Source organism: Leuresthes tenuis, unplaced genomic scaffold, assembly GCF_036924035.1.
Source record: "Leuresthes tenuis unplaced genomic scaffold, fLeuTen1.0.hap1 SCAF_12, whole genome shotgun sequence".
NCBI lineage: Eukaryota > Metazoa > Chordata > Actinopteri > Atheriniformes > Atherinopsidae > Leuresthes > Leuresthes tenuis.
The window spans coordinates 3,860,128-3,887,246 of record NW_027325366.1 but is presented as its reverse complement, the minus strand read 5'-3'; the positions used below and the strand labels follow the sequence as shown (position 1 = coordinate 3,887,246).

Genomic DNA, 27,119 nt, shown 5'->3' with positions numbered 1-27,119 from the left:
TCTGCTTCGCACCATGACAGAAACAACTTAGACGCGTACAGGATGATGGGAAGGAGTCTGCCTCAAATTAGTGGAACTTAATTCTATTTCAGCCATAAAATCATGGACATATGATGTCCTTAAGTGGACAAATAATGCAATAATATAACTTTAAATTTAGGGTATTGCTAGTTATGTGTCAGTTAAGGGAAGGGTTAGGCAAGTACAATTAAGTCTCCATGAAAGTAATTGTCATGTCATGTTTTGAGTTTGTTTTTTTGTCATGTCTTGTTTTCAGGTTTTAGATTTATTTCTTGTCATGTTTTTTCCCTTGCCACATTAGGTTCCCTCAAGTCACCTGTCTTTGTTTCACAGCTGTACCCCATCACCAATCACCTCCCCACATTATTTAGTTTCCAGGTTGCCCTCAGTTCATTGCAACAAGTTTCTCGGTCTTCAGGTTTGGTCAGGTTAGGTTTTGTCTTATTTTCCACAGCCATAATCTAGTCTTGTTTTATTTATTCCACAGTTTAAGATTTCATGTTATCCGGCTCAGCCGCGCTTTTTGTTAATTTTGTTAAATAAATCAAGTTTTTCTTTTAAAATTCTACATCTGGGTCCTCCCTCTACACCATTGACAGTAGTATGTCAATGTAATGTCCCCTGAAGTGTTGGACACACAATGCAGTAAGTGCACTCTTCTTTCTTATAGGGTCCAAAACTGGGAGCCTTATCAGAAACTGTAATTGTGGGGTCTAACAGATTTTACGGGACCCAAATGGTTGGTTTGATGGTGAGGGTTCACATTGGGCTATGGTTAGAATAAGGGTTAGGGTTAGCTTAAGCTATGGTGGTCAGGGTAAGGGGCTGGGTAATGCATTATGCAATGGCAGATAAGATAGATAGACAAGGATAGAAAAACAAGTTTATGTGTGTGTGTGTATATGTATGTATGTCTTGGTAACATGTGCCTAGAAACCCTTACACATGAATATATTATGTTATCAAAGTCCCAAGAGTAACAGTCTTCCATACTGATCAAGACTGGCAAGACCCAAACTTGTCTCCTTTTAGAAATCTAATTATTTGGAATTCTGTAGTTTTTAAGAAAACTAGCAGAAAGATGAAAGCTTGAACACCGAGAGCATATGTAACACAGCACAAATGTTGAATTACTAACCCAATTGCATAAAGGCTCCTGAACTACAGGGTCAGTATTTAAGACCCCAACGTCATCTGGCTGATGCTAATTTGACAAAAAATGGGCATCACATAAATGTCCTATACCCACACCTATCGTATGGTTAGAAGTTAAATTCATCAAACTCAACTGAACAAAATAACTGTAAAGTGTGTCCCAAAATGTGACACATAAGGATATGCTATATGTTTATAGTGAGTAACATTCATTTAAAGGTAAAGAGTAAAAAGAAATAAACCTCACTGAAAATAAGAAGCAGCCACCGTGCTCTCAAAAAAGGTGCGCGTGTGACTGACCAAACAGAAATATGTTTGCCTAAATTAGATGTATTACATGAAACTGTCCCTGCGTGTTGCTCAGAATTTGGTTCCGTACAATACTATACTCGGTACCTTTTTTCACCTTGGACTATCTTTCAGTTTTTCTAAAAGTTGACTACTCTCTTGTTAATGATAAATGGACTGTACTTACATACAACTTTTCTAGTCTAGTTGACCACTCAAGCCACTTTTACAAGCCACATTCACTCGCACACTCATCGTAGTCTGTACAGTGTTATAGGCTACATTAACTTTTTTTATCTATCGCACACATTCATACACCCATAGACTCATTAGGGCTGATGTGGGGTTCAGTGTCTTGCCCAAGGACACTTCAACATCTGGTCATGGAAAGCCAGGAATTGAACCTCCAACTCTTTGATAGTCTTCCTCCTGAGCTACAGCCTTGTAAGTGTCATATACAAAGGAAAAATACATTTAGTTTAATGCTGATCAGAATCTTTCCTCTTGGGAGCCAGAATATTTTTTTTACACTTCTTTTTCAAGGCTTAAGTGGATGCTTGCATGATAATTATTTCATGAGAGAAACATTGAAGTCTTTACAATAGAAATATTTACGTAAAATACATCAATTAAATATTAAATGGTACTAAATAAAGCGTAGGCTTCTTTATGTTGTTTAAACTCATAGATCTGGCTGTTGATGTGATGCAGGGCTGAGGTACTGTGTTCAGTATTGTCAGTCTCTATGTCTCCCTGCCAGTCTATCTATCCACAAGATTACAAAAAAACTACCCAAGCAAGTGAAACTTGGGGGAGAGATTGATCTTCATCTGTGGAGGAGCCCCAGTAACTCTTTGGTTTAGATCAGGATCTTTTCATTATGAAACAGGACATTAGCCATGGCAGGGGATGTGTTCTGAAGTTATAACTATAATTATTTATAAAGTTTTAGCTTTTGCAAAAAAGAAAAACAAAATGAAAATGAACCAAGACAAAGGTAAGTATTAAACTATTATGTTAACTTACATGCAGGTACAATCTTTGTTTTGAAATCCATTCTTTTAAGGCCTATCGTTTGTTTTTGAGCTTTGTAATAAGTCTGCTAATGCTTTGTTGGATGAACTAGTGCAGCTGAGGGTTATTTTGGCGTATCGGGTGACCCGTTGTTTTTTGATGGTATAAATTATTGTTCTATTCTTCCTTGTCTCCACATATGATTACCAATGCAAAAGTTGTGTTCATTTTGTTATTATTTGGCAATGGTGCACACCCAGAAATCATTTAATTTCATAGTTTCCTTTCCTTTCCAACTGACTGTAACTATCAGTAACACTGTGTGCTCCAAAAAAAAACAAGTTTACTAAAAGAAATGTACTGACAAGGTTCCTACAGAGTAAGCCCCTGTGAGTCATGCTTCCAGTTTCTTTTACATTACTGTCATCCTTCATTGATTATAATACAACATATTTGTCCTAAGATGAGCACTTTTTTTTTTTTTTTCAAAACAAGAGTGACACATACAGGGCGGCCTTGTCAGTTTTAATTCTGTTAAACCTTCTGAATCAGATCCTTTATTATTAGACTTGCTCTAATGGATTGGAGCAGCATTCGAAGATGATGGAACACCTTTTATCTTTGTCTGGTTCATTCAGTCTAAGGGGGGACTTGTTGTGCTCATTTCAAGCTCTATTCTTTTATTCTCAGTTATAGTTTATCCTGTACATTTATTTATCCTAATACATTTTGTCCACTGTCCGAAATAAGCTGTTTTAGTGCCTGTTTCTTTCAGTCACTCTACCTCTCGTCACTGTGAAAGTTCAGAAAGCAAAGTGCAAACTTCTAGGTAAAGCAGTGTTATTAGCATTTGTATTTTTTGTTGTTTTTTATTAATTTATCATTCATTTTTATTTAGTTGTTTTTTGTTTGATTCTGTTTCTTGCTGCGTTCTTAATATTGTGTTCTTATATAATCTGTTTATATTAGTCTAGTCTTGATGTGTCATTTTGTGTCTAGTCTCTTTTATGATTTGCCTTAGTTGCTGTTCTTGCTTTTATTGATATTCATCTGATGTAGTCTTAGTTGTGTCTTGCCTCAGTCCTGGTTTCTGTTTGTGTTTACGTTTTAGTTTATTTTGTCTTAGTTTCGTGTACACGCCAGTAATGGTCCCCAGTTTCCCTTGGATTTCCTCAGCTCTCTTATAGACCTACCTCCAGATAATTGGTCTCAGCTGCAGTCACTTGTCTCATCAGTCCCTTCTGTAAGCTCCATGGTTTAGCTCAGTCTCTGTCAGATCCTTGCTATTGCTATTCCTATTCCTATTCTCATTTGTCGTCTGGTTAAATAAAGTCTCATGTTCATCATCCATCTGCCTCTGGCTTGCTATTCTGCATTTGGGTCCTCAACAACCACCACAATCCACCGACCTCGTTCTTGACTAAAATAAAGACCTAAAAATCCAAGTTAGCAACTAGAAGGCAATGGCACTGGAATCATTGCAGAGAATTTAAAATTAAGACCCATCTTTAAAAAATGTGTAGTGATAAATAGAGTAGGGCAATAAAGTTGCCACTTTGTACGGTAGGCTCAGTCAAGACAAAGTGAACTCCTTTTTCTGGGGCTTCCTGAAGTTTATGAAACCTGCTGAATTAAGAAACCTCCTTTTTGTTTCATATGACAAAAGACCTTCAGTTTACAGTAAACTTGTTCTGTGGTAAAAAAAAAAATGCATTGCCATGTTTTCAGTGAGTGCAGAATCTTATCATATTCAGCAGATATATATATATATATATATACATTATTTTCTTTAATACATTAATTTTCAGAGCTTAATATATTAATTTTCCTTCTTTAATTTTTACATTAAATTATTTACTTCCCGATTTAGTCATTAATCGGTAAATAGAAATATATAGTCTATAATATTTTAAATACAGTCCATTTACCAGAGTCTGCACATGCTGACTAAGTGTGACCTGATCAAATGAAACTTGGGATATTTGTATAAATTGACTACTATTTGTATAAATTGACTCTCACACAACTCCCCCAGAGCTCGGTTACAGAGCTGAATTAAATCTCATAATCAACCTTCAATACTGTACAATGAAGTGCAACACTGACTCAGAGACAGTAAGAGACAATTATAAATTTGAGATTTTTCCAACTCCGTGACATGGAAATACAGATTACTATAAGTTAGGCTGCAGTTAGTCACTCTATATTTATGGTATGTGTTAACAAAACTGTTCTTATGCTGAATTTGATATGCTGATTTATTGACAGCAATGGTTTAAAAAAGTTATCTACTCTGTTCAATGTATTTCCCTCAAGGAAAAAGTAGTGAAAAAAATTAAGAAAACAACTTTTTTGTTCAACATTTTGTAATCTTCACTTCAAAATACATGCATTGCTGTTCTGTGCTTTTACTAACACATACAGTTTGCAAATAGGGATTAAACTTTGTGATTGTGTATCCTGTTATCTTAAGTGAGTGGTGTTAACCAGATAGTCATTTGACAACCGGCAACTATCAAGCTTACATGGTAAAAGTCAAACATCAGATGTGCAGCAAGGTAAAATGCATCCAAAACCAAGGCCGCATCTCTGTTTTACTGATCACCAAAAAAATGTTATAAGCTCTTTCTTTGGCTAAGCGTTCTCACTGCAACAAGTTTAATTCAAGTTGACTTGATAATTATCATGTAACGTTGCAAATAAACTGGAACAATCCCATTATTTTGCCTATGCTCTTTCTTTGGCAGAAGAGTAACTTTTTATAAGCTTAATAAGCACAACGGTTTCTGTGATAATTATAAGGCAGTCCAATGTTGATTGTGAAATATTCAGCCAAGCATAATTGTGGCTTGTAAAGGCAATCTCTCCAAACAAACAGAGGAGATGTGTGCTGTGCTGCTAATGAGGCTCTAATGTGATTGAATTGATACCTTTTATTCTCACTGGCGTTTATAGCACCAGGTCAGGAGTATGGAGATCAATGTGTAAATGCAATACAGAGCACGCAGTCTTTGCTCCAAACTGGACCTTGTGTCCCTGACAAGTTTTGTCAGTTGCTACAGGTTGTGACAATGCAATCCATTTAAAAGCCCTTTAGCGACAGCACTCTTCATAATGCACTGATGAAAATTTTGTAAACCCAAAAGAATGTTTCTCTTGAAGGTGCCACTACACGAATAAGAACAAAGCTTAATTAAAAACTAAACTAAAGCTGCTGCCAAAGCAGGAATAATGAGCAAAAAACTAAACTCAAATGGAACAAAGGAAGCACAAACTGACTGACTTACAAGCCAATAAGGAAATCACAACATGTACGATAGCAACAGCAACAAACGTAGAATGATCTGGCACTGAACAAAGGAAAACCTGGCAGATATACACCGAGGGTGGTGATTAGATGTGGCAATCAGTAACAGAAAACCAGGTGCGACACAGGAAGTACACACAACAGAATACACACAAGGGTATTTTGAGGGGTCTGGGGTCTGCACTTTGTCAACACAGTTTTGGGCAATGAAACCAAATTTTTTTGAAAAAGCAAGAATTTTAAATTAATCTGACTATAACACTTGTGTGTAAACTGGAAAACCAGGATCTCAGGTTTGCTATATTGGATCGTGCTCCGTTATCTCTTTGATTTAACGTCAGAAGATGTGTCAATATCACCTTATTTTACGTGCATAGGTTGCGCTGGTGCTAACTTTGTAAACAGCCATTTTTTACATTTGCACATATACATGCAATTACTCACCGGCCATATTGAGGAATACAAGCATCAGAACACTTTATTGTGTTTGCTAAGCCTGACAGCAGCAGCTGAGATATGCAGAAAGGAGCATAAAGACTTTCTTTAGGCTTAATTTTCTTTAGGAAGTATCTTTAAGTATCTGCTTTTGGTGATTGTAGTGTGTTTTCATTATCTGCTTATTGTGACATACCTGAGTGCCACATAAATGACCATTTTCCATATAAAACTTCTATATTTGTAAAGATATATAAAAACTTCCCATTCTCAGTCCCTTTCATTTCTGCAGAGGCAGGTCTACCAGTATTATAATTAAAATGCGGAACATGAGGTGATCTTTTTGTTGAGGTTTTAATTGCTGAATGATGTTCGTAAGTCTGTGTGAAGTGTCTCTAATGTGTCAGTATCCAAGACACCTGTTGATTAGCAGTAGAAATGGAAGAAAAATTAATCAAATAGATTAATTGGATGTTCACACAATCAGTTTTCTGTGGAACAGTATTTTGCATAAAACCAGCGGCTCTGCTGTGTGTAATTGTGGTTTCACTGTACACGTCTGTCCAGTCTGGCTAACAGCTTGCTAAACTCGCCAGCTTATAATATATACAATAAAAAATATAATTAAAAAAAAAAAAAAAAAAAGCCCAAACAAGGGATGTTGAGTGAAAGGTTTATAAGGGTGTGGTAATCAAATCAAATAATGTTGCCCGAGTATGCAGGCAGAAAATCCTACTAAATAATCCTTTCTTAACAGAAATATTGCACTGTGTGGCTGGAATGGCATCATCCAGTTATCAAAGAGGTGCAGTTTTACCAAAGTTTTTTTGGTACAACGCAAATTCTGTGCTGTGCCTGGCAAAAAAAAAATGGATGTGAAAAGTACACCGTCTCTCTTACTGTACATTTCAGAAAAATATGCAGAAAGTACCTGAAATGAGTTGAAGAATAGTTCACAGTACATCCGGATCTCCCAGCTTGGTCCCTGAAATGTATGAGGCATCCCAACAAAGATGATGTAGTGGATGCCAAACACGAGCACCAGAACAAGAGTGGACTTAGCCAGTTTCCTGTGAGGACAAAAACACGCCTACAATATATATTTGTAAATAATTCACATCACTAATATATACATTCAATATTAAAAAGGACAATTAGAAAACATTAAAATGAACACAGAACATAACATGTCAGCCCCTCATTCCATTTAAAACAGGCTGCAAATGGCACATTCAGGACTTTTTTCAAAGCTGCTTCAGGATGTGCCACAAACATTTATCAAATTAGATGTTGAACTGAATGAAAGCAACAAGAATTACTGTAGGGAGATAAACAGCTAATTAGTTTTATGTTTGCCTTACAAATGATTTGGCACACTCAAAATACCATGACTATAGAGATTTTTTTTTGTTGCCAAGCTCAAATTCTTCCTGGTTTATACAGAAAAGGACAAGGACAAGATGTCAAATTTGTCACTGAGGCATATCAATTTCCTAGGCTCCCATGGCTCTGTGACAATGAGACTGAAGAATGGAGCATTTTTCAGCTTATGAGTTAGGCGTAGCGTTAGGAACTATTAAATCCTTCAACCAATCTCTGGTCTCAGTTTCCCAAAAGCATGTAGTAGCATGTAGCTTTTAGTAGTCAGATCTGACTCCAATCAAAATCCAGTCACTTAGCTTTTACATCAAAATCAAAAAGCTATACATGCTTGATTTGAGCCTATAAAGTTATTGCTGAGTACAAACTCTTGGAGTGGAGTTGTAGATGGGATGTCTTCAGCAGTTTTATAGGCAGTGTGATTGTGTATAGTGTGCCATGTTCCACACAGGAAATATTTAAAAGCCTTTAGAAGTGTGTGTGAACAAATAGTTTTTCATTATTTTTCCAATTTTAATCCCTGCAGACAGCAGCAAATTGCAAAGCTGTATTTGCATACCAACACAAACACACTTCAGAGTGTGTGCAACAGTTTTACTTTAAACAGATGGGCATTACAAACACGTTGTTAAATCATATTAACATAATGGCTTTTATGGATCAGTATACACAACACAAATTGTCAGTCACACAGAAAAGGATGAACAGCTCCTTTGCCTCATTTTAATTTACTGGTGCAATGACTGCTGCCACATGATTGTCAGCATCTGTGAGATTGCATCTATGGCTCTGGTTGATAACTTCCTGGAGCCTATCCCAGCTGTCATAGGATGCGAGGAGTGGTACACCCAGGAGAGGTCGTCAAACATAACCTTCTATCGTACCACATATACAGAACCCTTAAACAGTAAGTCTATACAAAGATTGTTTTAAATGCATTTTTCAGTCATCAGACGGAACATATTTGAATCAGGCCTATTTTAACTCTTGTTGATCCCATACTCCTTTTGAATACAAACAGATGGAGCACTGAAGCTGCTCTAGCTGCTGCTGCTATGACTGAGGTGCTATTATAAACAGTGAATGATGACAAGGTCACTGATGCTCATACAGTTTGTTGATCGAGTTTAGCTAAAGTAGCTACCTACAACAATAAGCTTGTAGGCCTGTAATATTGACAATAACCCATTCTTGCAAAAGAAAACTACTCATGGAAGGTCATCCGAGATGGATGTTTATACAACACCGTTTGAGAGATAATTTTACTGTTCAACTTTGTTTTCTCTCCCACGTATGTCTGGCTATGACAGAGGTTTGCTTACAACTTCTTGTCTGCATTTATTGCCTGTACAGCAATGTGACTGCATCCCAATTGAAAATAACTGAATGATGTTCCATTAATCCCAAAGGGAAATTAGATTTTTGCAGTATATATCAATCATCAAAAGGAAAAAATTGAAATACAAAATAAGAAAAAGCAGTCAATATAGAGAGTAATACGGCTGGCAGAAATAGGCTTCTGTATTGATCCTTATTGCTGTGGCTCTGAAGAAGCCTTCGGCTTGCTGGCTTCGTCTTTTTGAGATTATGCAGTGTTGTCCATTAAGTTGAGAAGCTTATGCAATATTCTTCTTTCCACAATCAGCACCATCAGCTCTGGAGCAGTCACTGTTATTTTAGTTATTTTAGTCACTAGCTCCGCTCAGCAAGGGACTACCAAGCAGATTGCACTCTACAACAGACATATGCCGTATCGTACTGCTAACACTGAAAGACCTATGCTTTCTCAAGAAGTAGAATCTTTTCTGTTACTTCTTGTAAAAAGCCCTGGTGTAGCATTTCATGTCTGGTCTGTTGTCCAAGTGAACACCTGAGGATCTGTAGTCCTCCTCCACCTCCACTTTTTCTCGCAGGATGGAAATACTGTTCAGCTTTTTCCTTCTACAAAAATCAGCCTAATATTACAGAAAAAAATCTTATGCCAAAGATCAATAATCTTGTCCTGTTTGTTTGTTTTTTTTTGTTAAAGATGAGTATATTTTTCCCACACCATGCCACTAAGCATCCTGCCAGTCACTGGCCCACCCTCCAACTGCAGAGTCATCTGAGTAATTTTGCAGATGACAGAATGCCAAGTTGCACTGAAAGTCTGCGGTGTAAACCTTTTTTGTTACTTTTGCAGTTACAGTGGTACAACTGTTGCAACCAATGGTCATCACTGGGAAAATAAATCATAAGTTGTTAAAGACTGTAGTTGTTACTTTAATCTAGATATGAGCAAGCTGCACAAGCTAACTCTCCTTCGATTAGCTGCACTCAGTTTTATCAACAATTATTTTTGCTCACTCGTTTTCTGTCTTTGTACTTTTTTCTTGGCTGCTCTAACTGCTCCTAGATTTTTGAAGTGTGTAACACATGCTGTATTTGGCTTCTAGTTTCGTGCACCCAGTCAATACACAAACCGTCCTCGCCTGAACCATTCAGCACAATACCGCTGTTGGATTAAACACTGTAATTAAAATGTTTTTATCTGAGACCAGAACTAGCAGGGGAGGAAAAGACTGATAATTGCAAATGTAAAAATGCATCTGCATTTCTGTGTGTGTAAGTGGGAGCACTTGTACATCGAATTTAGTGAGGACCAGTGTTGAAATGTCCTCATTTCTTCTTAAAATGTCTGATTAAGGATTAGTTGTTGGTTTATGGGTTAAAGTTGGAAGCAGTGATGGTAGAAGCTTAGATGCAGTGCACAAAGCACTGCATTCCAATTGACTTCATACTTAAAATAGACTTCATGTTTAGTAAGGTTCATAACAGAAACAGTTCAAAGCGAAATGTGAACTATGTAGGAAAAAAACTAAACAATGGTTCATCACTTCATGTTAAGTTGGATAGCGACATTACCAATCAGTCTGCTCACTCGAGTTCAAAAACTATGAAAAAAGAGAACTTACTGAACAGGTTAACCATGTCTTTGCATAGTAACTAATGTTATCATTAATCAAGTGACATTTTAGTGGTAAAGAGGTTAAAAACAAGATTGTTCAAAACTCTATAAAGAATGATCTAATATCTTCAGGAAAACAAGTTGTTCACATTAAAACTAACCTATGTGACAAGCTAAGCTACTGTTTGTTGAACTAATTAAGTTGTGAAACTGTTAATATTATCTTACCATGTCCTGGATTGAGGAATTTGTTTATTTGTCCCACTAAAATAATATTAATCCTCATACCCATTTTTTTCAATCTTTAGGTTTTTGAGAAAAAAAGTATGGTACACCTTTTTCCTCATTCACTGAATGTGAAACTATGAAACGTTAATCTGGTCCTACCCATAGCTACCCCTAACCTCAAAGGACTAGCCTTATCTATTTAACACTAACTCTGCGATACTGTGATAAGAAGAGTAACCTAAACTATACAAGGTTGCATGCAAATGAATGTATCCGAATGGTGATTTACTCACTATTGCTTTCAAAAGTGTAAGACTAGTACCACTTAATGGTTGGCCAGAGCCGCGGCTGAGTGGCTGACAGCAAACCCAGCTGTGCTTGCAGCCGCAGCAACTAAAAGCTAGAAAGATTGGCCTAAAATCGGCTCCCACTGGTCATAGCTGCTCAGTGACCACTGTTGTTTACTGTGTTTATGGTTTTACAGTCACTGCTGTGGCAACCAGGCATGATAGTTGCTGTTCTCTGAGGTCGGACAACCAGTGAATCAAGATGAACTAGACAATCAGTCATGCAAGTACATCACTTCATAAACAGAATAAAGAAAAGATCATGATTATTGATGTCAGCTATAGTGTGTGATTAGTTATTAACATAAAAAAAAAATCACAACATCAGAATAATAATCATAGTGTAATAATTTATGAACACAAAGACACACAAAATAATTCTCTACAAAGTCCAACTCTGGTATGGGCATGGAAAAAAAAAGCTGGTTTTGTGGACATAACCAGTTGGGTACAAACCTGTACTGTTTCCTGGTGTCGTATCTCCCTGCGTTTGTCTCTCGAATCTTAGTGGCCAACACTCGCACGATATTCACAAACAAAACAAAGTTGAGCTAAAACACAAGAAAAGAGGTAAAACTCATGTTTATGTTGTTGGCAGACACTTTCATCCAAAGCAACTTACACTCATATCCCAGGTAGGCAGGTAGCATAAGGGGTCTTGCCTACGTGGAGGTAGTATCTCTCATGCAGGGGTGTCAGGATATGAACCCAGATCACCCACATGAAAGGTGGCAATCTTACCAACATACTATCCAGTCCCACTCACATTATGCTGTAAATGTGGGAGCTCCTACATCGGCACATTAAACGTAACAACAATTTAACTGTGATAGGCTTTCAAGGGAATTAAATGTCTAAACAAAGACTTGCTTGTGTGAAACAAAAGTGATCAAACAAATGTCATCAGTGCTGTATGGACTGGGTAGCTTAGTGCTCTAGTGCAGTATTTTCAAATCTGTGAATCATATAGTATTAAATACTATTCATTGTCAGATATACAGGCACCCCTTTACAGAGCTAAATGTAGCACTTAGGTCATTGTATCTTCAGAAATAAATGCAAATAAATTTTGTATACTCAAAATATTTCCATAAATTCACCAAAGTACTTTAAAAACAATAAAAAGCTTCAGAGTTTAGATTAATTTAGGATCAAAGGGTAATAAAAGCTGGTTTAGTTCTTGATTGAACCAGCTCTTACATTGCTCTGTCTTTGTAAATACTGAGTAAAATTGTCATCACTGTTAATTTTTAGTGGCCCATTTTAGAGGACAAAGAAATGACCACCATACTTTTCTTATATTAAAAGCTTTTCAAGCTAATGTTCTCTATCAGTGCAAGAATTGTTGAAGCAGCATAAGGTCTAATTAAGAATGGTTTGCACTCTGTGATTTCAGGAGATAATCGGTGAAAGCCTGCAGGGTATTATTCCTGGTACATAATGTAAATGTTGCCTCTGATTAGAATCTGCAAGAGATTTTCCAGTCACAGCATGGCAGCTACTTACTTACCCTTGAATGCACTGACAACCCGAGTCAAAAGTGTTCGTTCAACAACTGAGTAATTTTTAAGTAGTTTAGTCATTAATTCGGAGCTTTTGGGAAAGTTGCCCTCACAGCAAGACAGTGCACGACAAAAGATTCTCTCTTCATCATCTCTTTTCTCAATTTATCTTTTTACAACTAGCTCCAGCGCTGAAAGATTCCTCGACCTCTGGAGGATTTCTGTGCTACATTCCATAGAGGATGAAAGAGAGAGATTTACTGATTTCCATCATTTGGATTGGCAAGCAAGATTTTCGCTCTATACCATGAAGCTCCTTTGATTGTGAATAAGAAAGAGTTATATACTGTATGCAAAAAAGAGAGGAATAGAGATATAGTTTTTTATGTCTTCTGTTTACTCATGCTTCTATAGAGGGCACTTGTTAACCAGCACACATTGTGTTGTCTGCAGTCTCTCTCTGTGCTGTATGCATATTTAGTAGAAAGGATTTTCATTTTGAACACCATCTCTGCATAAGTCTTCTAAGTAATAGAAGAGGAAAGTCAGATTCAGCTTTTCTAATTACCTTTCTTCTTAGTTTCTTTGTTTTTATTTGTGGTGTTGCTTTCTTTTTAGAAGTAGCTCAGAGATAATTAAAGCATTCTCAACTAACTCTGAGGATACATCTTCTCTGAGGGTTAATTGTGCTCACATGTGTGTTTCAGTGCCCTGGTGAAATCATAACACATGCCTTTATATCTATCTGCTTTGTGACCACTACTTGTGTTAACTTGTCCAAAGAGGGACATGTTATGGTGATGAATTTCACCCACTTGAACTTTTCCTTCACCCACATTATTGTCATTGAGGAAAGCTTTTCTTTATTTTAAAATGTGCGGAAAGGGTCAGCGGTCTATTCTACCCATTTCCCACAGACCATAATATATAACCATAATGGAGGATTAAATATATTTAAATATATTCCACTATTGGGTGAAATGAGCACCCAATAGTGTCTTATGTATTACAAGCTGCGTCTTCAAACCCAGTCAGATTTTATTTGGAGGCTGGAGCGGTGGATAAGCAAATAACAGAGAGGTGTAATTAAGTGTACCAAAGAAGATACTAATAGGTCTGTAATATACATATGAGATAAGGTGTATTGTGTGTGTTCTGCATCTTCCAGTTAAATATTTTTGTTTAGGCCAATAGAAGCCACATTTTTATCTGTTGGTCATGGGAATCCCTCAGTTCCACACATCATTCACAATCCAACGTAGAGTTTAGTGTAACCAACTTTTCATTTGGTTTTTAACCTTGGCAAAAAATGTTTTGTATATACAGTCTTGAAAGAACAGGCAGCTCAACGTTTGGCATAAAAAAAGAGAACTGAAAACCAGTATGATGAAATACCAAATGGGAATGAATTATAAGGCACTGTAGTTTATGTTGGCTTTGCTGTCTTTCGGCACAGATAGCATGCCATTACTGAGGTAAAATTTATTCTAAAGTTTATCAAAATATCTCGCAATAAATTTCTACCAACTGAAGCAAATACAATTGTTATGGTGCAGCCATACTGCAGAAATGTGACCCTAAGCATTACAGTAAATCTAACGTAGAGCCAGATCAGACAAAGAAACCCAATCAGAGTCAATATCATTATTAAACAGAGATCATGTGGAATCAACTCAAGAAAATTGTTTACGGTACAAAAGATATAGCTGAGCTGATGCAGTTCTGTAAGGTATGGGAAACTGGTCCAAAACTCCTGCACAAGATTGTGCCAGTCTTATCCATAGATGGCGAAAAAAGGACTTATAGGTTATTGTGCCAAATGAGAATATGTCTGAGAATATGTCAGTTGGTAAATCCAAGAGTTCACTTGCTTTTTCCACCTGCAATGTGAAGTTTACATTGAAGTTCTCAAACGGCTGTAACATCACACACAACCTCCCTGTGCATGTAATATGGCTCTTCCCCACCCAACATGTACATGTAGGCCCCATATGGGTCACAAAGGGGCTACATGGGAATCAAGTGGGCATGGGCTTGAACTGGGAAAATTGTCTGGGACCCATATGATTTCAGGAAAACGGGTCCCATATAGGAAGCCGATGCAGGCTTACCAGAAGCAGGAAAGTTGTGTGGGCCCCATGTGGGTTCAGTGACATGGGCCCCACATGGAAAGCTCATGTGGGCTTATAAATCTCCAAAACAACTTCAGACTTGCTCAAAACTGCCAAACATTCAATAGTTTTCAGGATTTTAACCCTTTAAGTAACATATAAATATAATTATATAATAAATAGTAGGGGGATGGGGTTTTGGTAGTAATGAGAGTCTTGGATATGTCAAAGATCAGCAACAAAATTGATTTGATTGCATCAGTATTTTTCATGTTGCATCAAATACTCCCTTTCAGCACCCTTCAAGCCAAAAATGTCCCATTGACTTCCATGAAAACCACAATTTTTAATGTCCCTGTCATTGCAGTATAAAACCATTCTGTGATGCCAGCATTTCATTTTGAAGAAAGTAGTGATATTTGACATTTTCACTGTATTCTACCAGATTCATCCATATTCACATTGAACACATGGAACCCGCGGACAATCCCATATGGGGCCCATTATTCAACCCAGTTTGTACTCACATGGGCCCAACATAAAAAATGTTGGCTGGGTCCAAGTGTACAGAGATGTTAATCATATTTCAGAATGAGCATATAACTGTAAGCAACACAACCCACCAAGGGTCAGCTGCTTACCTCTGTTTTTATGCCCACAATTAGCAAACTAGCTGCAATTGTCTGTGGCAGGGGTTGCAATAGATTTTTGTGCCATTTGCTACCCCAGAAAATGTGTTCATAATTTCCATTACAAAAAAGAGGTTAATACCAAGGTTCCAATACTACAAGTGAAACATGTAACAGCTAACCGTAAACTCTGTTATCTGAACTTGTAGATTGGATTTTTTCTGGGGGAGCTTGTTTACCACAAAAGGTACCTGTACAGTTTGAGAACCATAGCACTGTGAAATGTTTGTGGTCTGCAGAGCTTCATGTCTCTTTGTAAATATCTGGTCATCAGGTTCATACAGAGGGGAGTGCCTAAGATGTGGAATACCTGCCCTTTTGTCCCTTTTTGTGGAATATGTTTTTCTGTATATCAATCATAACAAAAATATTGCTCTGGCTGCAGTCAGTGATTTAAAAAAAAATAATAATTTTAATTGTAACTATATATCCTTTAATCAAGAACATTGTGCTTTTGGTTTATTTTACTGAAGACTTTCAGCATTTACCCTTCTATAAGTCTCAACACAGACCTGCTCCTCAACTTCCTGGAACCTCAATAAAAGTTGTTAAAAATAAAATAAAAAATTAGTACAATCCACAATTGAAAACAGCCATTTCATGCAGTATAAAACCACCACAAGACTCTTTGTTCAGGCAAGTGCATGTGTATTTGTATTTTACAAATTTTTTACCTAAAGTTTTGCTTGTGATGCAAAGAAGTATAATAGAAAAAGTTCTTGAAGCCAAGGAAAGGAAGAAAACTATTGTACCTAGCACTGAAATATTCACAAAGCCCAAAAATATGGCAAACCTGGCCATGTTTAAAATGGTTTCCTCCTTATTCATACTCAAGCTATCAAAAGAGCTTGAAGTTTCTTGGAAACATTTTAAATCGGATTCACAGCAAACTCTGCTTTTCACACTCTTACCCCAATTGCTGTCAAGATAGGCACCTGGTAGATCCATTTTATGTTACCAGCACTTAACTCCCAGCACCTGCAGTTGACACAAAGCAGAGGGAGGGATAATCAAATTGAAAAGGCAAGAAAAGGGAGACTGAATAGTGAGCTGGAAAGAAATTAATGAAGATGAGTCACTTTTGATTAAAAATAAATAAATAAAAAAATCCATCCATCTACATCCATCCAGAGAGAGTGATACATACATACACTTTTCCAATTTCGTTTTAAAAACACTTCCTGTTTCATAAAGTGTTTTATTTTAATGTTATATTGAACCTTTAACAAATGTTTTACTTTATACAGCGTTTGTGAGAGAAATTCATCACATATTTCAATGGTTTTCTGAACAAAGGACAATGAGAGACATTCCAGGAGCACAGAATATTTTTTTCCCTTTTCATTACAGTGAAAAGGATGTTATTTTCATCAAATGACCCAAACATTTGGTGATTCTTCCTCTACAACTCAGTTTTAACTCTTGTAAACTGCTGTAATATCTGCTTGTAATATATGCATGTTGTTATCATTCAGAATTGTGTAGCATACTAAATTCTCTATGCTTAATTGGATTTCATTGATGACTTAAATGACACTCCAATTAAGTACTTATTTTGTTTGATTTCCTTTTGACCTGGTGAAATATTCAAATTATTTTTGTTCACGTTCTTTGAAACCTTGCTTTCTTTTGTCATTGTTGATGTGACAGAAGTCACAAATACTGTATGAATACAGATAAGACTTGTTCTCTTACCTTGCATCTGCTAGTGTTGCCCTTACAATTGCCCAGATTGCCACAAAAATAGCTGGAACACCTGAAATAAATAACAAATATCTGTGTTCTGATGACATATACAAACCTGATTCCAAAAAGTTGTAACACTGTTTTGTCAGATATAAATAAACTCAGAATGCAATGATTTCTTGGATCTCATAAACCAATATTTTAGCTATAGAACAAAGAAGAAAGGTAGTACATTTATTAGCTCATCTTGAATTTGATGGCAGTAGAACTTTGGGATGTGAGCAACAAAAGGTTTGAAAAGTAAGTGCTAAAAAGAAAAAGTAGGATGATAAAAAGAGCACCTTAGAGAGGCAGAGTCCCTCAGAAATAGAGATGAGGTTCAGCAATGTGCAAAAAACTGCATTAACAAATTGTGAAGTTTTATGTCACTCAATGTGAAATTGAGAAGAGGAAAAAGACCATTCCATTATCTGCAGCATATAATACTATTAAAGATTCTGGAGACATCACTGCATTTGGGATACGGCCAAAATCAATATTAGACGTTCATGATCCCATGGGCTCTGCATTAAATAAACAAGCATGATTCTGTTATTGAAATTTACTGCATTGGCTCAGGAACACTCCCAGAAATCATTGGCTGTGAACCCAGTTCAATGTGACTGTCACAGACCTCAGGACACAGATGCAGGGTCAGTTCAAAAGCAAGAGTGTTTATTTTTAACACAGCAGCAATGAGGCAGGTTGAGGATCTCCAAGCAGAGCAAAGCAAAGGCTGTAAAACTCCTGAGCGCTCTCCTCAGTAACTGTGGTTGAGGACAAGTGCAGCTATGAAAGTTAACATGAACAAAAAAACCTCTCCACTCTAGGAGGAAAACAGAAAAGCTATGAATGATAACAAAACAAGGTCACGCTCTACTATTGAAGCGGATTTAAACAAGAACACTCTTAAAAAAACGAGGTACTATGAAATGTTTAACTTAAAGTTCGCCTTTAACGGCAGCACAAAAAGTCTTAAAGAATACAACACAAAACCGCTCCATTAGGGGAGGAACTATGAAACATTACAAATCAAAACTCTCCAAAAAACGGAGAAACAGAATAGAGCTATGAAACCTACCGTGATTATATAAATTGACTATGGCTATGAATAAATTACAAAACAAGATAGCTCTGCAGGAGGATCGCTCACTACAGGCTATGGAACAAGAGGCAAGTCACAAAACTCATGGGAAGAGGCAACATACTGGCACAAGACAAGGGAAACACAGACTGTTTGAATACATGAGGAGCCATGGGGAACAGGTGGAAACACTTTGGAATCAGGGAAGACAATCAGACACTTGACACAGGAGGAAGAACAAGATACCTGAAACGAGAGGGCTGTTAATATTTCAAAATAAAACAGGAAATGACGAGACAAGACATGAATCAAAGCATAAGTCATGACAGTGACTTTCACCAATGCAAGTTAAAGCTCTATAATTCAAAGGAGAAGCCATTTGGGAACATGATCCAGAAATGCTGGCTTCCTCTCTGGGCCAAAGCTCATTTAAAATAGACTGAAATAAAGAGGAAAACTGTTCTGTGGTCATATTAATCAATATGTGGAACTCTATTTGGAAATCATGAACATAGCATCATTCAGACTAAAGAGAGAGGGACCATCCAGCTTGTTATGAGAGCCAAGTTCAAAAGCCTGCATCTCTGATGGTATGTGGGTGCATTAGTCTTATGGAACTGACAACTTGCACATCTGAAAAGGCTCCATCAATGCTGGAAGGTATATATGGGTTTTAAAGTGACAGAGTGCTTCTACCTAAAACCTTAACATCTAGTAAATGTCTTTTGCAGGGAAGACCTTGCATATTTCAGTAAGACAATGCTGTATCTGTTCCAACAGCAAGGCTTTGTAGTAGAGAAGTCCAGGTGCTAGATGGTCTGCCTACAGTCCAGACCTTTCATTAACTGAAAACATTTGGTGCATCAAGAAAAATGCTGAATACAACAAAAAAGACCCTGAACGGTTGAGCAGATAGAATCCTTAATCAGACAAGAATGGGACAACATTCTTCTCCTAAAGCTCCAACAGCTGGTCTCTTCAGTTTACAGATGTTTACAGACTGTAGTTGAAAGACAAAGTGGTAAACATGGTCCTCTACCAACTCGTTTGAGACAATTTTCTGCCATCAAATTCAAGATGAGCATTTTTTTCATGAAAAAGTCAAATTTTCAGCATTTCATCAATAATGAAACAACATGTCGCAGCATGGGAGTAAAGATATGATGGCATCCCAAGTTAATATCTACACCTTAACAGCTGTTTTTTTTTATTTTCTAATATCCCAAACCCCTCTTACCCTCAACAAGTGTGATTGTGCAAAAGTTAAATCTACTGTTGACATTGTCACGTTATCGTTGTCATGGTAACGGCAGTGTAATCATCACTCGATCGCTATTGCAAGAAAAGCTGCAAAATGTAATATTTGTGTAATTTTAGTCTTTGTAGTTGATCTGCAGCATTTTGAGTTCCAGACCAATGTAGGCATCACACATTTTGTTGTGAGATCACATTGACATGGAATTTCACCAGAAAATATTATCTGGGAGACAAAAGGCACCAGACAGAAGGCACCATGTAGAAATGCTGTCCACAGGATATCTGCTATGATATGAGACTTCATACTGAAATTAAATTTAGCATTATGAAATCCAGTTACTCTCTATTATCATTACCACTAACATTGACAACGCAGTTGAAATTACTTATGGTGTCTCTGGAATATTCAGCATAAGCAGAAGTGCAAGTAGAGGGGATAAGATTGTAATTGTGGTCAGGCAAGATTAATTTCTCCCAGAAGCAAAGCCACTTCCATCTATCATCCTCCAAAGAAACTCTTCTAAATGTGGCACCTTCATTACAGTTAACATAATTATTAACTGAAACTGTATTGGACCATAAGTATTCAACTGTCTTTCAAAATAGATCCTGCTAACTGAATACATTTTAATTTAATTGGGTATCGTATCCGCAGCTCAGAAGGAAAATCGAGAAAAGAAACATGTAGGGATTTGCTGAGCTTCATGGTAGTGTGACACACAGGAAAGTGCAGGGATGTAATTATGATATTATTGATCATAATTACTTATGTCACTGAGAAAAGCTGAGTTCTTACTGCACTATTGTTTGTTCTATTCATAGTTGATTACAGTATATTTTTTCAGCCATTTTTAGAAGAGACAAAGATTTCCTTATGAACATGATTGTATGAATAATTCATGTGAAAAAATTATCTAAACTTTTCTTAAGGCATAAAAAACACTTGCAGCACACTGTTAATAATCAGAGTAATTCTTCTGATAAAAAATAATTGTAGGTTCATTTGACAGTGAAACCTTTCAGACACAGCTTGTCTACAGAGTTTTTTGCAGACAGGATTTACTTCCTCTCTTATCTGTAGCTCAATTCATGCAATCAAGCCAAAGCAGCACACAAAACCTGCTGAAAAACTATTTGTCTCCTAGGATTCAAGAAAGAAAATTAAAGAGTTGATGTGTCATTTGTTTCTTTTTGTCACATGTGTATGAGAAGGAGAAACAAGATCATTCTGGGGCACTGCCTCACCTGTGTTTGCCTTTTTGCTCTATATTCAGCAGCATCAGTTTTCAAGTGACTAAATAATAATGTCCCTTTTAAATGTAGTAAAAACAAATTAAACCCACAAAGAAGAGACGATAATATGTAGAGAAGCTGAATCCATAAACCCTAAGATTTACTATTGGTCCATTCCTCAAGTTAGAAGTCAGATATCCTAGTCATAATATAAAACACCAGATCAAGACCAGATACAGCATTATCTTCTCATTTCATTCTTAACTGAACAGTATAACTGCTGGTAAGAGTTTACTGTTGATAGGAAAGCAAAAAAGGACAACCAAAAGAGCTTCCCATGGGTGGCGGTAACCCTAGGTATTTCTGAGCTGGGAGCCACTGCATATCCAAATGGCTTACTTAATGGGGAGTGAGTGCAAGGGTCTGCTTTTGGAGTTTTCATTGATAGGAAATCTTAAAAATATACTCTAGAGTAAACATATTTCTTGTATCTGCAGAGCATCATGTGATGGAATCACACCGACCATGACACCAACGAGTAATCAAACTTCTTTCTGCAGAGAATGTCTACAAGACTGAATCCTGCCATGAGGGTACTCATGTATACACACATAGCCACTCAGGTGAAAACAATACAAGCAATGCCAAGTTGCTGAAATAACAACTTGAAACCGTTTCAGCAGCTCTGTTTCATGAGAATAATCAAAATGCAATCAAAAACTCGTTTTACCAATCTCGATCAGGTTCACTTTTTTATTATCATCGAACTGATGAGGTTAGAAACACGCCTTGTTTTGAAACCACACAACACTGTGGAAAAGGATTATCTGTTTTCACTTTGTCTCATAAAACTCTTAGTATAAGCATTATAAAGTGTAGAAATACTATTAATACACTTCCCCTTTAAGATAGGCTGTTGAATAAAAACGCTCTGTTACATTTGTGCCGTGTTCCGTGTGTTTTCTGCACTGACTACATATGACTATGACATACGATTATTTGAAAATCATTCAGAACCGATGCTTCAGTTACACTCCATTGTGTCATTAGAGTGACATGAGAAATGCACTTTTATTACTTACCCCATCCAATGAGTATGAAGCCCCAGAGGTATTTTGAATCGGACCGAAAGGCCATGAAGATGAGACTGTGCAGGTAGAGACCTTCCACCAGGATCCAGTAGTAGTTGGTGGCCAGAAAATAGATAAAGAGCAGCACTGTTACCTTGCAGCCAATCTGATGAGAAAAAAAACATTTAGATTCATCCTATATTTGTCACTGAAATGATGCCTTTGTGTTGACACATTTTTGTGATGTTAGCAGTACATCACCCAGACTGCTCCCACACCACAGATCCACAAAAGAGAATAAAGGATCTGTAAACAGTCATGGCTGACGAGCAAAACAAAGCATACCTCTTTCAATTCTAATGTGTCAAAAAGAAAAATACTCTGAGTCTTAGGTCTTAAAATCTTTAGATTAACAACATCATATGACATACCACATACCATGTGTCATTTATTTAACAAAAACTAAACCTAAGTAAACAAAAACTAAACTGCAGAAACAGTGAGTGCAAAACTAAGTACACTTTTATTGCTTCCATAGGAATTAAGAGGGTATGTAGCAACCAAGTGCAGCTAATCAAATGCACTTGATTAAGAGAACATCAGTATGAGCACCTATATAAAAGCACAGGTTTCATATATTTGCTGCTCTGCAGCATTCAGGTGTGTGTTAACATGATGCCAAGGAGGAAAGACACCAGCAATGATCTTAGAGAAGCAACTGTTGCTGCCCAGCAATCTGGGAAGGATTATAAGGACATTTCAATCTGCAGTGAGAAAAGTTATTCACATGTGGGAAACATTCAATACAGTCGATAATCTTTCCAGGAATGAATGACCTAGTAAGTTCACCCCAAATCTAGACCATGCAGTGCTCAGAAATATTTTTTTTAAAAAAAAGCCCAAGAGCTACAACTCACTCTACCTTAGTTAGCATTTTAAATGTTAAAATTCATGACAGAAGAAAAAAAATTAACATGAAGGGCCTGGATTTACCTCTCTTAGCCAACAATACAATGCAATATGGTGGACTCATGGACTTGTGATTATTGATTTCATTCTATAGTCTAAGATCTGTATGAAACATAACAGATTATGAAACTTGAAAGTGTCCGTTATCATCAACACTATACTGTTTGTTACTTTATGACTGGACAAATAAAATGTGAAACAAGTTACTTTTTCAGATTTTTCTTATGTTACAATCAATATTAAAACTTTTGGCTCATTTGTGCACAGCGAAAAAATTCTCTTCATATCTTCAATAGAAAAAAGTAAACATATTCAATCATTGTGCTACAAGCAATTATGCAATATGATACACTTGATAACACAAAAATTGTAATGAAAAAATAGATGCCATCTGGATGTCCTTACATTAAAGCATAAGAGCATTGTATTTGAAAGTGATTTATTAATGACATGAGGGAATCTCACAACAAAAACAAAACAGCATTCTGTGTTTCTTATTCTGTGTCAGTGTGTATTCTGTGCAAGTTTACATAAATTATACAGTTTGCCTTTGTGTACATAACACAGTCTATAGTCTATAAAACAAGTATATGTCCATATACTTGTAGCAGCATAGCAATACTGTGTATGCAGATATATTGAAATTACAGCTCCCACTGTCAATGTTACTGATTATTAAAGAATCATGCTGTGAATGGCTCTTTGATTCAAATGTACCACTCTAATTTGTGTTTTGCTTAGCCTTCACTCACTTTAATGTTTTACCGTCACCATTCAGAATGCTGAATGTGCAGTTTAACACCACAGGGTGACTGCTCTCAAAATCCTCTGATGAGGGCAGAGAGCTGCTTTAAGTCACAAACTACATAAATTACATAAATGATTGCATTTTATTATAAAGTTGTACTAAGAACCAGAAAAGTCACAATATAAAACCTGTCATGGAGTTGTACTGTCAGAGAAATCTGTAATATTGAGAAAGACAGTTTCCCCTCATTCCTCGTTTGCATCTCTATAAATGCCGAGTCTGATGCTACTTTTTTATAGACCCCAGGTAGTTTCATCATTGCTTTTTCCTTTCATCATATGACATGGAGATACTGGAGAGAGCACTCCTAATAATGAAAAATACCCACAAACAATACTATTCTTTATCACTGTCAAGAGGCGTTTTGGCATTAGCTGTGGCAGCCATGTCTAACACGAACTACACTGAAGTAACACAGCTGTTGAATTTTTTGTGGAAAAGACAGGAAAAAGCATTGATGAACAAAATAATGTCTGTTTTCAGTCTTTTTCCTGCACATTCATTGGATTCACTGCCTTATTGAGAAAGTGCCATCTATTTCACTTTCGCAGGTTTTCTAGACCTCAGCTTAGACATCCACCATGGTCACTGGTTTATGTGAGTATTATTTGTAGGAGGGGCAGACCCAGCAGGCTATAAGGCAGAAGTCTGGATGAGCATTTGATATGGAAACCTTGTAGATAATTTGGGGAAAAAAATGTTAGAGCTACAACAGCAAAGTGAACTAATCTGGCAAATTAATAAATAAATTTTTTCCTCACTTGTAAAATGAATCAATTGTGCCTGTTTATGAAAATCCCCATAAAAGTTGCGCATGTGGAGTTTTAAGACTTTTAAAATTTCCCTTATGTGTGATTTGACTGCATATTAATTGCAAATTACCAGGTATGTTTATTACTGGGTCGAGAAAAATGCTTACAGAACAGTAATTAGTTTAGCGTACAATAACTAAGAAATGTTTAAAAGAGAAACAAACAAGAGGAATCAATGAGTAAATAAATGAATGGATTTATGTGTTCAAGGTCCAAACCCTTGGTGAATTACAACACAGTTAAGCTGACATCAGAAAGCCTAATTAATCATGTTGTATAGCACAAGACAGCAGATTAGAGTGTTTAAATTGTCCAAACGTTGTCAGTATTTAAATTTGGTAGTCTGTAGCCAATTAGGTGGTATTTATGTAAAACCTGAACATTAAAGCCAGAAATTTTGCTCAGCCAAGGTTTCTAATAAGCTACATTGACACCATCAAGTCACAGACAGGGACAGACTACAGGACTATTGAGCAGAACATCCCCATTACATATTTGCAATCATTTTGTTTGTAAAGCACTGGGAAGAAAATCAAAGCCCACATATTCTTAGTAAGTATTTACTGCAGTGTAGGAAGAAAATACTCTTTAAAATTAACATGAAGACATTTTGAACTTAAAAGTCAGTGATCCCAATTTATAAATGAAGGTTAGGTTGAGAAACATATGTACATCTGAACAAAAAACATGTTTTATCTATAGACTGTTTACTTCTGTGGTATGACATTTAGAGAAAAAAACTATTAAAAAATGAAGAGTTGTTACTTACATACTGGGACTTGTCAAGTGACGCTATGCTAACTGTTTTTAAGTTGTCCAACAGGGCAGAATCAAAGTCTTGCAATCCGGCACTTGAATACACAACTTTGTCCTTCACAAAGATGCTGACGGCACGTAACATGAAGGAAACAAACAGGTGCATATGGATGTAGTTTCTGGTGCAGTGAAGACGTCTGTCAAAAAAAAAAAAAATAATGCAAGTCAATAGTTAAATCTCAGTCAAGACAATGGAATCCAAACAAACCACATTTGTACAAAGGGCTGAAAACAAAGTTTCCGATAATAACCATGCGAGCAGAAGATAAACTGATCCAAAAAATGCCTACAGCTACAATGTGAACAGTCTTCTTTTAAGTGAGACTACTGTATCATTTTATGTTGTATAGTTGAGTTAAAAAGAGGAGCCATGCAAAATATGGTGTACCCCCATGAGATTTCAGCTCTCAGGTAACTCTTACTGAGATCTCAGACCTTTATTGCCTTGTTGGACTTATGGCTTGTTTCCTGTGGTAGGAAAGTCAGAGCTTATAAAAACCTTGTCCTGACAGAGGCAATGGTTCGATTTATGCAGCTGCCTATCACCCTAAAATTTAAATGACTGATATCCACCAAATGAGAGAAGGCTTTAAGACATGACTGAGTGTGCAACAGATTATATAAATTTATGTGTTTCATTCCCAAATCAATCATCAGTGGCCTGAAAAAAATATTGAACACGAAGAAGAAAGCCTTCAACGAGGTGGACAGGGAGTTGGAGCTCAACAGCTGAAGAGGGAGATGAGAGTGGGTAAGGAAGTGTACAGAAAAGAAATCATCAGAACAACGTGAGGAATGTGTTGTCAGGGATGAAATAGATCACAGGCCTCAAGATTCAGGGGGATACAACTGATGTCTGAATAGAACCGATAAGCTTAACATGCATTTCATTAGGTTCAGGTCAGATCAACACTCAACATGGTCCTCACCTGCCTCCAGCAACTCGGACCTCACATCGTACCTGTACCCACATCCTCCCAGTCACACCTTTACAGTGTCACCCTGCATCCCAGTCATGATTCTTAACATAGGCTCACTGACATCTGCCCCACATCAGTACACACTCAGACCTCCACTACCTCCTCCTCAAGTCTGTCTCCAGCAGTCAGATGAAGAGACAGCTGGAGACACTGAACCCGAACAAGGCTGCAGATGTTGTCAGCCCCACGGTTCTGAAGGTCCATGCAGAACAGCTATATGGGATCCTACAGCACCTCTTCAACCTTAGCTTGAGTCAGGAGAAAGTTCCAGTGCTGTGGAAGACATCCTGCCTTGTTCCAGTACCTAAACAAATCTAACCTGCCCTCAGTGACTTCAGACCAGTTGTCCGAACATCCCATAGCATGGAAATTTGTAAGAAGAAGGGTTGTGTGTCTGAGAAGGTGGTCAGCAGCACAGGGACTATGTTTCTCTCCACTCTGTACACCTCAGACTTCCAGTGCAACTCAGAGTTCTGTCATCTCCAGAAATAATCAGATGACTCTGCAGTTGTTGAATGTATCAGGGATGGAAAAGAAGCTGAGTACAGGGAACTAAGGCTGGAACTTTGTGGTACTGTGTGGCAACAATTATGTTCTATCTTGAATATGAACAAAACAAAAAATGTGATTTTGGGAGGACAAGGAATAAACCAAAGATTTTTTCAATCCTGGAGGAAGAGGTGGAGCTGGTAGAGTACTACGAATACCTGGGAGGTTACCAGGACAACAGACCAGAAGGAAAATGCAACACTTGTATAACTCTGAGAGCACACAAAGAGGAAATAAAATAAAATTGTAAAGAACAAACTTGCTTAAAATGTCAAAGGAATGTTTCATCGTTAGCTATGGCTTTTAGCTAAGGTGTTTTTACTCATTCAGTTATGCACACTTACAAAAATCCAAACATTTGAGTACCACAGTGTGATCACTAACTAAAATTC

At 37.0% G+C, this 27,119-nt stretch overlaps 1 protein-coding gene across 1 annotated transcript in view; it reads right to left on the bottom strand.

The window, feature by feature from the left end:
- The window catches only part of pth2ra (parathyroid hormone 2 receptor a), a gene marked incomplete at its 5' end in the record, with an annotated part of 62,274 nt that overhangs the window by 3,334 nt on the left and 31,821 nt on the right, over positions 1-27,119 (bottom strand). Inside the window, 6 exons of the mRNA XM_072397866.1 lie at positions 7,152-7,290; positions 11,579-11,673; positions 16,336-16,402; positions 17,120-17,180; positions 21,806-21,959; positions 25,152-25,335. Of these exons, the coding sequence (XP_072253967.1) occupies positions 7,152-7,290; positions 11,579-11,673; positions 16,336-16,402; positions 17,120-17,180; positions 21,806-21,959; positions 25,152-25,335 (700 nt within the window). The remainder of the gene's footprint in view (positions 1-7,151; positions 7,291-11,578; positions 11,674-16,335; positions 16,403-17,119; positions 17,181-21,805; positions 21,960-25,151; positions 25,336-27,119) is intronic.